Source organism: Vitis vinifera, chromosome 18 (genome assembly GCF_030704535.1).
Source record: "Vitis vinifera cultivar Pinot Noir 40024 chromosome 18, ASM3070453v1".
In the NCBI taxonomy this organism is placed as follows: domain Eukaryota; kingdom Viridiplantae; phylum Streptophyta; class Magnoliopsida; order Vitales; family Vitaceae; genus Vitis; species Vitis vinifera.
Window position 1 is genome coordinate 34,994,856 of NC_081822.1, and position 14,262 is coordinate 35,009,117.

Genomic DNA, 14,262 nt, shown 5'->3' on the forward strand with positions numbered 1-14,262 from the left:
AAGTTATCGTCTTTACAGTATCCATGCAAAATGAATTATTTATTTAAAGGATTGAAGTTACTAGTTAATGATCAAATCTAATATTAATCATAAATTTTTGTCTTTAAATTATTTTCCAAAATTTAAAAAAAAAATCTTAATTTTCTTCGATTTGTAGCTCTTGGTGTTTTTTTTGTGCTTTATTTGTTTAGTTAATGATGTAGAAAAGAGGGAAAACAACTTCAAATTATTTTTGAAAACAATAATTTGAGAATGCGGAGAATAACTTTTAAAACACAGAAAACAATTGTCAAATATTTTAAGAGTGTTTTCTATTCTCAAGAGGAGGAAACAGTTTTTGGAAACACTCGCTACTTACCCTAAATTCTCGAAACAAAATTTTGTTCCCAATTTACCATTTTTGCTGCAAATTTTTCATAGAGACAGAAGAAAATGTGAAAATAAAATGGGAAGCAAACTCACATTATCATAGCATTACTGCAACAAACAAACAACACAACATTTCTGATGGCTTCAAAACTCAAAAAAAAAAAAAAAAAAAGAAGAGAGAGAGAGAAAGAAAAAACATCTACACTACCAAACAACTCCTTACTATTATTATTCACTAAAAGCTTCCCTTATTTATTCCATTTCCACCAACCTCTTCATTTTTATTTACTCCTTTTGCAAGCCGAAAGCGGCGACCCGCACAGGCAGTCATTGCCCTGGAACGCACTCGCTGGAAACTTCGACGGAGGAAGCCGACCACACAAATGGTTGTGGCTCACATTCAGCTTCTCCAACCCCGTTATCCCCTCAGGCACCTTCCCGAAAACCATGCTCCGCGACACATCCAAGTACTTCAGCGTCTTCACGATTCTCAGTTTCGAGAAATCGAATCGCAGCTGGTTGCCGGAGGCCCAAAACCCTACCAGGTAATCGGTTTTGTTCAACAACTGGGTCGGACTACCTGTGATTTCGTTTTCCGAGAGATCGATGTAGTCGTAGAAATAGGTTTCCGACGGCTTCCAATCGTCTAGTTTGAACTTGAGTCCGCATTTTGCGAGCTTCAGTGAGTAGATGATCTCAGATGATGTGACCCATTTTGGAATTGTACCGAGATGGAAATGATTGTACGATAGATCGAGTGATTCGATCCCTTTTACGGACATTTCTGGGAAGGGATCGACGAGAAAATTGTGTGACAGATCGAGGTTGAATATTTTTGTGAGCTTTGCGAAAGTTTTTGGCACAGTGCCGGAGAATTGGTTCCAGGAAAGATCAAGGGTATCCAATGCTGTAAAGTTACCGAGAAAATCTGGGATCTGTCCCACTAGGGAGTTGTGGCCCACCTCCAAATAGGCCAATTTTGGAGATAAGCTTGAAATGCTGTTCGGAATTTTCCCGGAAAACTTATTGTGAGAAAGTCGGAGAATCCGGAGGTTAGAGAACGAGGAGAAGAAGTCCGGTATGCTGCCGGAGAGCCCGTTCCGTTCGAGGCTGAGAAAGGTCAAGTCCTTGAGCCGGCTGATGCCGGCTGGCACTGTGCCAGTGAGGAGGTTGCCACCGAGTTTGAGCTGAGTCAACCCAGTCAGCTGGGAGATCGAACTCGGTATTGGCCCGCTGAACCGGTTACCCTCAAAACTCAGCGCATTGAGTTGGGTCAAGTTTCCGATATCTCGGCGAAGTGGGCCAGAAAGCTGGTTGTTTTCGATGTAAACGAACAGGAGTTTCGGCATCCCAAAAAGAAGAGCCGGAAAAGGACCCGTGATGTTTCGGAGGTTCTGCAGGTAAATTCCATCCAAGTTCTGCACTTTCACCAGAGAAGGCGAGATTGTACCGGACAAAAAGCTATTCTGTTTACCAGGTTGGCCCGTGAGGGAGAGACTCGTGACCCGGTTTCCAGACAGGCAGGTGATACCTGGCCATTTGCAGCAGTCCGTGCCGGACTTCCAGTTTTGAAGCATGCCGGAGGGGTCATGGGTGATGGCCGATTTGAAGGCGAGGAGACCCAATTCGTCGTCCACATGGCAGGCAGCGGAGGCGGCGGTGAGGCACTGGAGGGTGAGGAGAGAGAGGAGAGAGAGGAGGAGGAAAAAGAGAGAGCTTTTCAAAGCTAACATGGCGGTGGCGGTGGCTTGAAGAGTGGAAGTAGAAAATGGTATGAGCTTTCTCACTCTATGGGTTTTTTATACAAGAAAATGGTTTGTCTCCACTCGTTGAATGAATCATTGAATCCCATCTAGAAAGAGTGCAACTTGGCGGGTTGGCATGATAAGACTCCAATTCAACCCGAGGTTTAATTGCTTGCAGTAAATATTTTTAATACTTAAGTCAAGATTGGGATAAGCTTTTTTTACCTTTACCCAATTCAGGCGAGGCAAGATCTCAACCATTTTTTAAGTCTCACTCGATTTAATATTTTTATAATATTTATAATATTTATTATTTTGTCAGTAGAACTCGATTTAATTATAATATTTATTATTTTTTATAATAATATTTATTTTTAATTTTTATTTTAAATATCAAATTATAATTATATTATATAGTTTAGTTTTTTTAAGGAATATATATGAGATTATTTTTAATTTTTTTAGTTATTTTGAAATTTTATTTTATTTATTATTTAAATTTTAATTTATATATAAGTTTTTAAAAACCATTGTGGATGACTTTGAGTCATGCAACCCGCGTCAACTTGATTAACCCAAGTCTAACATTATCAACTCAAGTTTAACCCCACAAAGCCGAATTTAACTTGATTAATGTGAATTCAATCCAAATTTAGAAAAATGAAGTTAACTTAGGATTAGGTTGAGTACTTCAGGTTAAAAGTTGGGTTAGGTTCTAGTTAGCCATCAACCCGATCAAATTATAATCCTACTAAAAACCATATATGATTTTAATGATACGGTTGTTTTCTTTCTTTCTCCAATTTGACATTAAAATGGTAATTACCAATTATCTATGCTTATTTGAGAACGGTTTCCTTTTTATTCTCAATAACAAAAATTAATTAATTAATTAATTAAATTTAAAATTCATGTTAAGAAAAAGAGTTATTTTATATTTAAATTTATAATAAAAAATATCAAAGAAAATTAAATATAATTAAAATTAACAAAAACCACTTAATATTTGAAAGTTAAATTTAAAAAATGCCTTGATAGTGGTAGTTGTTGTAATACATTATTTATATAAAAAAAATGATGTTACTAAGAATTTTAAAAATGATTTTAAAGAAATTATCAAATACCTAATTTCTATGAAACACTATTTTTGAGTTCTTCCAAAATTAATCTTAAACGGGTTCTAAGAACGATTTTAAAAAATATTATCAAGTCGGCCTTTAGCTTTTATTATTATTATTATTGATTTTCAGGAAACCATTTTAATATTTTTAATAATTTTATCAACCACAAATCATTTTCCACATTCATCCTAGGTATTCAATATATAAGTGCAATCGTGAGACTCGTAAATATATATATATATATATATATATATATTTAATTAGAATCCTTAGTCTCAATTTTTTTAATATAGTATATTATTTATTTATTTATTTATTATTAATCTATTTGTCTTATGTGGGAGGCATTTGTGGGTCATATTGGGTTAGATGACAAATTAATTTTTGTCATTTTTAGTATTAAAAAAATAAAATAAAATTTGGACTTTTCTTATAGTTGGAAAGTTATTGTCTGTACACCATTGATGCAAAATGAATTATTGATTTAAAGGGTTGAAGTTATTAGTTAGTGATAAAATCTACTATTAATCATAAATTTTTGTCTTTAAATTATTTTCCAACATTTAGAAGAAAAAAAAATTCTTAATATTCTCCAATTTATAATTCAAAAAGTAATTTTGTTTAAAAAGCAATTTATAGTTATTGTTTAAATTATTTTCGAAAATTGTTTTGTAAGAAAAAGTGGTCAATTGCTTCCCCCGTACTTATTACTAACCCACCTTCCTCTTCTTTCATTTCATCGACCTTTTGCAAGGCGGAAATGGAGGGCCACACAGGCAGTCGTTGCCCTGGAACGCGCTTGCCGGAAATTTCGACGGCGGAATCCGAGCACACAAATGGTTGTGACTCACATTCAGCTTCTCCAGCCCCGATATCGCCTCAGGCACCTTCCCGAAAACCATGTTCCGCGACATATCTATGTAGTTCAGCGTCTTCACGATTCTCGATTTCGACATATTGAATCGCAGTTGGTTGCCGGGGGTCCAAAACCCTACTAGGTAATCCGTTTTGTTTAACAGCCGGATCGGACTACCGATGATTTTATTTTCCGAGAGATCAATGTAGTCGTAGAAATAGGTTTCCAACGGCTTCCAATCGTCTAATTTGAATTTGAGTCCGCATTTTGCGAGCTTCGGTGAATAGATGATCTCTGACGATGTGACCCATTTTGGAATGGCACCGAGATGGAAGTGATTGTACTACAAATCAAGTGAGTCGATCCCTTTTACGAACATTTCCGGGAAGGGATCGACGAGAGAATTGTGTGATAGATCGAGGTTGAATATTTTTGTGAGCTTTGAGAAAGTTTTTGGCACAATGCCCGAGAACTGGTTCCAGGAAAGATCGAGGGTGTCCAGTGCTGTAAAGTTTCCGAGAAAATCTGGGACTTGACCCGCTAGAGAATTGTGGCCCAGCTCTAAATAGGCCAAATTTGGAGCTAAGCTTGAAATGCTTTTCGGAATTTTCCCAGAAAATTTATTGTGAGAAAGTCGGAGAACTCTGAGGTCGGTGAATGAAGAGAAAAAGTCCGGTATACCGGCGGAGAGCTGGTTCCGATCGACGCTGAGAAGGGACAAGTTCTTTAGCCGACTGATTCCGGCCGGTATGGGACCAGTGAGCATGTTGCCGCCAAAGTTGAGCTGAGTCAACCCAGTAAGCTGGGAGATTGAACTCGGTATTGGCCCGGTGAACCGATTTCCCTCTAGGCTCATCGCACTGAATCGAGCCAAGTTTCCGATATTTCGGGGGATCAGGCCGGAAAGCCGGTTGTATTCGATGTAAACGTATTGAGGTTTCGACATCCTGAAAAAAAAGATCCGGAAAGGGCCCGAGATGTTTCGGAGGTTCAGCAGGTAAATTCCAACCAGGTTTTGCACTTTGCCGAGAGAAGGCGAGATTGTACCGAACAAGAAGCTATCCCGTTCTCCGGGTTGGCCAGTGAGGGAGAGAGTCATGACCCGGTTTTCACCCAGGCAGTCCATACCGGACCATTTGCAGCAGTCCGTGCCGGGTTTCCAGTCTTGAAGCATGCCTGAGGGGTCATGGGTGATGGCCGATTTGAAGGCGAGGAGACCCGATTCATCGTCCACATGCCAGGCGGCGGATGCCACGGTGAGGCACCGGAGGGCGAGGAGGAAGAGAGAGGCTTTCAATGCTTTCATCATGGTGGTGGTGTTTTGGAGAGTGGAAGTGAAGAACATGCTTTGGGTATTTTATAGAAAAAAAATAGTGTCTCCACTCTACAGAGTCATTGAATGAAGCATGTCTGAAAATGTAAGTAGGGAAGCACAAAGATAAAGAAAAAAGGTCACGTCTGAGTTAACCATGAGATATTAAGAGTGTTGGGAAAGTGTTTTTAACCTTCAGTAAACTTAAAAACATTTATTTTTCAAGCATTAAAAATATAAAAAACATTTCTCAAAATCATTATCAAACACACCTTAAGAAATGCAGAGAATATAAGTTCTGACAAACAAGGTAAACATTGCAAAGCAGCAACAATTGTGGATTACCCCAGCAAAAATAATATGCCATGCACATTGATAAACTATGCCAGATACAAAAATACAATCACACACCAAGTAAAATAACTGACGTGGTTTTTAAACACTAAATCAAACCATAAAACCCGGAGGATGAACTAAGAAGTCTTTCAGAAGCAAAAAGTAGCTTAGATCTGAGTTCAAGGATGCTGCCTCTAATAACAGATTAAGGGTGCTACAACTGAAGGGGGCCTCAGGTCTGCGATGACTTTGATACCAACAATGCAGTCATAAATTCACAAGAAATGGGATTTAGGATTCAGAATGGCTTCATCTTACAAAAATCCCAATTACAGGTTCGTCTTCCAGATTTAATGTTATCAAATCTGATATACAGTGAAAAATCCTTGTACTTGTAAGATACTAAAATATAAAGCTACAAGGGTTCTTGTGGTACCATAGAATCTGTCAAGGAACTTAGCTCTATTGTTGCAGTATGATGCTCGCCAATATCTTTTCAGTACCATGGTCTTAACCTAAGCTCTGGAGTTGCCTACTGCCATTAGCATTGTTTTAATGAGAAAGTACCCAAAACCAGTTGTCTTGGAATTACCTACCTTATTTTTAGTTCTGATGCATTCAAACTCCATCAGTTTTAGTTAGTTACGACTTGAGAAAAAAGAGAGGGAGGACAAAAGAGAAGAGAATGAATTGGGATTTTCTTTTGTTAGTTCATAAAATTATGGAGTGGAAAAGAATCAAAGACCTGCCCAAATTCTTTTCAAGTAATTGTATATATTGTGTATAAAATGTCATAAATTTGCTTTTTGAGCTTTCATGCCAAATCACCACAACTTTGGGGGTGATAATTTTTGGTATTTCCAGGAAGTATTCTTCTAATGGCCCACTTAGGCTTCTCTTTATCTCCTCTATATGCTCAAAACCTAACAAGGGGAAAAGAGATTCTGGAACTTCTCTCTTTGAGCCTTAGTCACGGTGCCTTTTGCAGATATTTCTTTATATATATTATTGCTAGAGTGGATGAGTGCTTACAGTTCAAACAACCCCCTCCAATGGGTCCAGCAAAGTTGAACTCTGATGAATATACTCCTTGGGTAATCATAGACAATTAGGAGTGATTAGAGATCATTTAGGTGCAGTATTGAGAGCTTATTCTAAGCATGGAGAAATGGGGTTGGCCATTGAGGCTAAGAAATTAGCATTATTGGAGGGATTACCCTAGGCCTCAGATTTATGTTTATCCAATCTGTCTCTGGAAGGAGATTCTGCAACTGTAGTATCTTGGGTCTCCAAAAGAGAGACTCATAAAAGTTTGACAACTAGATACAAAATATCATAGATATTACTAGTGATTTGGGTTGCTCCTTTTCTTAGGTTCCTCATTCGGCTAATCAAGTTGCTACCCAGTTAGCCAAACAAGGAGTGATGCGCTTAGTCTCTTATTTGGCTATTTTCTTCCCCCTTAGTATATGTTGTTTTATAATCTAGAGTACATGGGTTTTAACCAACTATTGTACATCTTCAAAGGATCGTTCGTCCTTCTTGTATTCATTTCAAATGAATGAAGACGCGTTAAATCTGTCTCAACAAAAAAAAAAACCTCTCTTCAATTCTCCTCTCCTTTTTAACCTCTTCTTTCTTTCTTTTTTCCCCAACCCCCCACCCCCCCCTCTTTTGGGATTAAAAAATATAAATTTTATCATCATGAAATAAATAAATATAAAGAAGGATGAGGAATCCTTCCCCCAAACACAACCAGTACACTACTTTGATCAAAAGTGAGAAGAACTATCACTCTAAATATTGATGGAAATGCACAATTAAAAATGGTTATAAACACAAACACAAAAATTTTAGTGGGTAGAAAACCCCCTACAAAAGAGATCAACTGATTGGCTTCCTATTTTGCTAACATATACATCACACAGTTAGCTGCCCAAGGAATCCAGCAAAAGGAATACCAAACTCTATCCTTCTTTTTTTCCGAAGGTATGACAAATTGCAAATCCCCCTTTACCAGAAGGTTTGATAAACCCTTAGCTGCTTTAGGCCTTCCAACAAAGCTAATATCTCCACCTCAATGGTTAGACCAACTCCAGCACTCTTGGGGAATGCTCCCACTAATGTTCCATAAGTTGTTGATATAAGAGAGCAAAAGTAGCATATATTTGTTTCTTAGAAGATAATGGGGTTACAGCACAGCCATACCACATGATAGATTTGTCATTTTACATCACTGAACATTAGATCATTGATTCGATCGATGCCAATATCAGCCATGGGTTCGATGGGCTGCTCATCTCCTATTGAAGGCTCAAAGCTCATAGGTTCTCTACTGTATTCATCTGGGGAACAAATAACACCATGTTAAATTAAGAAAACTACAATTAGGAGTTAAATAGGGGACCAAAGACATCTTGGTAAAAACCTTTCAAGCATTGTTTGGTTTATCCTTAATCAGCAGACACCTTTTAATCTTTGTTGAATTTAATTTTTTAATGACAATAATTTTTAAGGGAAAGGGCGAGGGAGAACCTTTGCAAATTTCAAAAACATCCTCGTATATATATAACTAGAAACCCAAAGCTTACCAAACATCGTGTTTAAGGAAGTTGGAGAAGGGGTCGCCATGAAGTTGAGGCCAATGTAAAATCCCAATGCTAATACTACTGTCACCATAGCATAAGCCGGCACAGCTAAAGCCCATTGCCTAGGAAGAAAAAACCCAATCTGTCAATTAAATAGCCCAAATAAAATCCCATGGTGAATCCCAAAGAAGGCACAAATTTCTGTGATTATAAGTTCATAAATTCCAGGGAATTATTTCTACCCCATTTTGAAGTTGCTTGAATTTCTAAATATGCACAATTCAATTTTGTTTACTTCAACCAAGTATCACTGCAATATTAAGTGCCGAATTACCCATACAGTTCTTTTGATAACACAAATTAGTTAGTGCTAAAAAAGATAATATTTCACTCCAAAAGGGCATAATTTCCAGCTACAGAGTTCAAAGGGGGGACTAATTGGGGGTTTCAACACTTATTACACTAATTCAGGGTCATCAAAGGCAGCATCTTACTGACCTGTTAGGATAGTAAAAGATCCCAATAGAATGTAACCAGTGCTCAGGAACATATGCCCATACCAGGAAAATAACTGCTCAAAATAGAACAATGGAAGTGAATGAGAAACTCAAAGAACAGAAAATATGAGGTTAAATCACATTAATGAAATAATTAAAGTCTCTTCATCAGAGGCCTTAGTCTTCGCAGCCAAATAATTTTGGGGCATGATGAAGCCTAAATATTGCAAAATGATAGATGCAACTGGGCTATAAACAAGGTGACAGTATGACACAAAAGACACAAAACTTGCATATTATAGCCTCAACATTTTTCATGTTCCTATTTTGGCTTCCCCCGCCCCGCCAAAATATAGACAAATATGAAGAACATCTAACTGGAAACAAGAGATTGAACTCACACAAAAATGGTGAGCCATCAATAAAATCGTTAGAACCATAATGAGATTCAGCTTGTCAAGTATCCTATGTGTTAAAATGAGCTCTCTTTCTTTAGAGCAAACCTAGTGATAAGAAAATTACCATCATTTTTAACTGGTGGATTTCGTGGCATGCCAGAAGCATCCAAGCATCCCCAAATGTTGTGCTTGATTGTGTCAACTATTGAATAACCGAATTAAGCTATGAATAAAGGTGTAGTTAACATTAATAAAACCCAGCAGTTAGAATAAAGACTCGGTGATTACGCAAGAAAAACCTTTGTTATCCTTTCCTAAGTTCTTAATTTTTTTTAGTAGGCTACTAGGCTTTGTTTCCCAACTTATTTATAGATTGAGGGAAGTTGATTAGATATGCAAACTTAACCAAAGCAATCAATAATTAGGAAGCATTAAAGATAAAGGGACCTGTAGCAACAACAGTTGAAATGGACCCAACAAATCCATAAACTTCTGCAGGCTTGGGACCATGCTCTCCAGCCACACCGAACCCAGAAGACTTGTCATCTGGATCTGGGAAGGACACTGTTGCCCTTCTCTGTTTTGACAGACTAAGGATTCTTCTGGGACTACTGACAGAATGGCGATCTTCCATGTCTTCCTCTTTTAAACTTCCAGGCCTCCAGCTCATGCAAATCACATTTTGATTGAGAGTTGGAACATGCAATGGATGCAATCAGAAGTCCTGTTAATATCAAGTAGACACCATAAAATGAGTGATATCCTCAATTACCTAACAGTGCATTTGATTGGTAGGAATCAGGGGTTGGGAATCGAAGTCTGATTACTTCTATCCCTTCTGGAATAGCTCCTGTGCCAGATAACTATTTCCACATAAATGAGATACCCATAAAATGTGGGTATCCCATTCCTTAAGGAAGGCAAGTGCCTGATTCCCCTTCCTTAAGAAAGCCAAAAATAACGAGTTCGTTCTGAGTGTGCCCATGAGCTTAGGTCTTTCTTATCAGAAACAACTTATTGACTCAGAGAACAAAATTACAAGGACAAGCCATTCTTCCAGTGAAATGGTTCAAAAACATAACTCAAATCTCACCCTCAAAGCCAATTTCCACAAAATCAGTGCCCTAGAAAGGTCCAGATAAACAAAAACAGATATGCATTGAAATGATTTTTTCCCCTAATAAAAGAAAAAGAAACCCTTGCAGAGACCTTGCCGCAGGTAAAACAACGAACTGGTATGATCAGATTTCGCTTTTGGTAGCCCTAACGTAGGCGTCTCCTCTCCTCCGTTGTGTTTATGGCCCCCAGGTTAGAACTGTGCCCTAATACAGGGTATGATGATGAGTGGCGCCAAGGGTTTCCAAAGGATTTTGCAGAAAATTATTAAATATAAAAGAGCCTGTTTCAACTGTTTTAAGAACACTTTTGGGTTATCCGCCTTAAAAAATTGATTTCCATTTTCTGTTATTAAAAACCTAAAAAATATATTTAGAAAACATTTTCAATTGATTTCTCTTATTTTTTATAATTATTTCAAAATTTAATTTTATAAATATATAAAATAATTAAAATTAATATATTAGATATAAAAATTATTTTAAAAATATTAAAAATATTTCAGAGTTTAGATTTTTGTTTTACAAAATATCATACAACAGTTTTTAAAAATAGTACATAAAACTGTTTTTTAAAACTAATTCTAAAAATAATTACAATCTTACTTTTCATATTTTTCTTGAAATCAAAATTTATAAAATTCATATTATATTTAAGGCAATAAAATTTTAAATTATAGTCAATAAATATCTGCTTCATATAGAATTAGTTTAAGAAAATTAAGCCTTATTATATTTCAAAATATAAATTAAAATTTATCACTTTTTAGACTTTGTTTTATTTTTAATTTGAAATTTATTTTAAATATCCAATATTTTATAATAAAAAAATGAAAAAGTTGTACCAAAAAAATATGTTTTTTATCCTTATTTGAAAATATATGAAAAATAAGAATTTATCTCTATATATTTCAACCTATATAATGTGATTAAAAAAATATTTTTCTTTATATATTTCTTTTTTTTTTTCAATGTTCCAATCAATAATTATAAATACAAAGAACATATAAAAATAAGCTGAGAAATGTTTTTCACATTTAAAATTAGAAACATAATTTTATTTTTAAAAAATAATTAATAATTATCTTCAAAACAATAGCTAACAAGCCTTTGGTTTTCCCTTTACTACCAAATTTTTTTATTTTAAAGAATAAAAAAAATCCTTAATTTTAAAGTCAATCACATAATAAAAATACCTCATTTTAAATCTTCCAAAATAAAAATTAAAAATCATTCCGTCGAAATAATTAAAATTTGAAATTCAAGTAAAACCATTTATAATTAAATTTTATGAAATATAAATTGATGATATATTTTTAAATCTACGTATTTAATGGTTTTTAAATTTTATTTTGTTACCATCAAAATCGAAATTATAAAACCCCTTGATTGGTGTAATGATTTACTTTTAAGGGGCAAATCTAATATTAATATTAATATTTGTCCTCGATTTAATTTCCAAAACTTTGGGTATTTTTTTCTTAATATCTTCCCAAGGAAGGATCTCAACAAATATTTTTCGGATGGAAAAACTTTAAGACCTCCTAGAGAGGATGCAGCGTTGCAATTAATGGTTCCGCGTTGTTCACGGTGGAACTTTAAGACCTTGACAAATTGCACCGCTATTAACGCATGTATGCGAGTAGAAAGAAAATAAAGAAAATAAAAAAGTATAAAAAAAAATTAAAATTTACGTTATGTTTTATTTTAAGAAAACATTTAAAAAATATTATAAAAAAATCTGAAAATGAATCTCTGGATAACACTGTGTCTTTTAAAACAATTAAAGAAATGCTTATAATTTCCGGATTTTTCCTTCGATCTTTTTTTTCAACCTTATGGACAAACAAGCTAATAGCAAGTAGCAATAGATGTATCAACATTCTTTCAAACAAATTATTCAATACAAGTCATATGCAAATGAGACAACACTCCACAAACCTAATATATAAAACACTGTATCAATATAAAAGCGAAATTTTCACATACCCCTTGTCATCAATCAACGACTAACATATATGTTGTTCTTTCAAAGATTCATTATACGCATTTCGGGTCATGCTCCAATTAATTTAATCACCATAATACAATGAAAAATATTATAAGCTCATGAAAATGTTAATCAGAAAACAAAATAAAAATGAGAGAGAATGACCCCAACTTTTTTAATATGGAAAATCTCCGAAGGAATAAAAAACCACGGACGATCAAATTATCCATTATGAAGAAAATTTAGTTTAGTACAAGGTTTTACCTTAACTTAAGTCTTTCATCTTCTCTTATTAGACCATTTGTTTAGAACTTTCAAGTTTCAGCTACCACTATTCTTATTTAGCAAAACACTTGGAATCCACTCTAAGCTTTGATTTCGATCTTTTCTTGAGTCTACATAAAAAGAATCTTGGGTTTTACCTTAATAAATTAGATATGAGAGTAATACGAGAGCTAAAATGAAGAACACAATGAATTAACCCGTTTGAAACAAAGATTTTTAACTCTAAAACTGATTTTCAATTCAAATCCATTAATTTTCTCACAAGGTAAACACTTCCCAATATAATAAGAGAAACTTAAAGCTCAAAAACCTAGGATTTTCTTTTTCTCATAGTAGCCCTTACCACATCTGGAAAGAGAGCTCAAGTATTAAGGATTTAAAATTCATTCAATGGTTGAGATTTGTTTGAAAAATCATGAAAATTCGCAAGTGTGATCGAAATCTGATCAATTAAACAAGACTGAAAAATTTGGGTTCAAGAAAAATTGTGACTCTTTAGTTTGATCTATCATAAATCAATCAAAATGCTTTAATAAGAACATTTTTATCAAAATGAGACAAAAAAAAAATTGATACAGAATTAAATTTCAAAAATTAAGAGAAACTTAAAGTTCAAAAACCTAGGGTTTTCTTTTTCTCATAGTAGCCCCCACCACATCTGGAAAGAGAGCTCAAGTATTAAGGTTTTGAAACTCATTCAATGGTTGAGATTTGTTTGAAAAATCATGAAAATTCGTAAGTGTGATTGAAATCTGATCAATTAGATAAGACTGGAAAATTTGGGTTCAAGAAAAATTGTGACTCTTTAGTTCGATCTATCATAAATGAATCAAAATGTTTTAATAAGAACATTTTTATCAAAACGAGACAAAAAAAAAAATTGATAGAGGATTAAATTTCAAAAATTAAGAGAAACTTAAAGCTAAAAAAACCTAGGGTTTTCTTTTTCTCATAGTAGCCCCTACCATATCTGGAAAAAGAGCTCAAGTATTAAGGTTTTGAAACTCATTCAATGGTTGAGTTTTGTCTGAAAAATCATGAATATTCGCAAGTGTGATCGAAATTTGATCAATTAGACAAGATTGAAAAATTTGGGTTTAAGAAAAATTGTGACTCTTTAGTTCGATCTATCATAAATCAATCAAAATGTTTTAATAAGAACATTTTTATCAAAATAAGACGAACAAAAAATTGATAGAGGATTAAATTTCAAAAATTAAGATAAACTTAAAGCTCAAAAACCTAGGGTTTTCATTTTCTCATAGTAACCCCTACCACTTCTGGAAAGAGAGTTCAAGTATTAAGGTTTTGAAACTCATTCAATGGTTGAGTTTTGTCTGAAGAATCATGAAAAATTGGAAGTGTGATCGAAATTTGATCAATTAGACAAGACTGAAAAATTTTGGTTCAAGAAAAATTGTGACTCTTTAGTTTGATCTATTGTAAATGAATCAAAATGTTTTAATAAGAACATTTTCATCAAAATGAGACAAAAATAAAAAATAAAAAATTGATAGAGGATTAAATTTCAAAAATTAGGTTTTTATTGATCATTTTGATCAAATAACCCTAATTTTTTAAACACTTTTTAGACTAAAAGTGACTCCTAAAATTAATATATAAAAATTATAAAAACCAAAAAAAAAATTA

The 14,262-nt window shown here is 34.3% G+C and overlaps 2 protein-coding genes and 1 pseudogene across 2 annotated transcripts; all 3 read right to left on the minus strand.

Moving 5' to 3' along the window:
• Nucleotides 1–435: 435 nt before the first annotated feature.
• Nucleotides 436–2,234, minus strand: LOC100261979 (DNA damage-repair/toleration protein DRT100). Its single transcript, XM_003634581.4, has one exon. The coding sequence runs from the start codon at nt 2,100–2,102 to the stop codon at nt 651–653; it is 1,452 nt and encodes a 483-aa protein (XP_003634629.1). The 5' UTR covers nt 2,103–2,234; the 3' UTR covers nt 436–650.
• A 1,711-nt stretch (nt 2,235–3,945) lies between these two features.
• LOC100853089 (DNA damage-repair/toleration protein DRT100-like) lies at nt 3,946–5,548 on the minus strand (annotated as a pseudogene).
• Nucleotides 5,549–7,542: 1,994 nt separating this feature from the next.
• LOC100251682 (phosphatidylinositol N-acetylglucosaminyltransferase subunit P) lies at nt 7,543–10,673 on the minus strand. Its single transcript, XM_002273750.5, has 5 exons — nt 10,432–10,673; nt 9,670–9,946; nt 8,826–8,898; nt 8,331–8,449; nt 7,543–8,084 (listed from the first exon to the last, which is right to left on the minus strand). The coding sequence occupies exons 2-5, from the start codon at nt 9,890–9,892 to the stop codon at nt 7,963–7,965; spliced, it is 537 nt and encodes a 178-aa protein (XP_002273786.1). The 5' UTR covers nt 9,893–9,946; nt 10,432–10,673; the 3' UTR covers nt 7,543–7,962.
• Nucleotides 10,674–14,262: the final 3,589 nt, after the last annotated feature.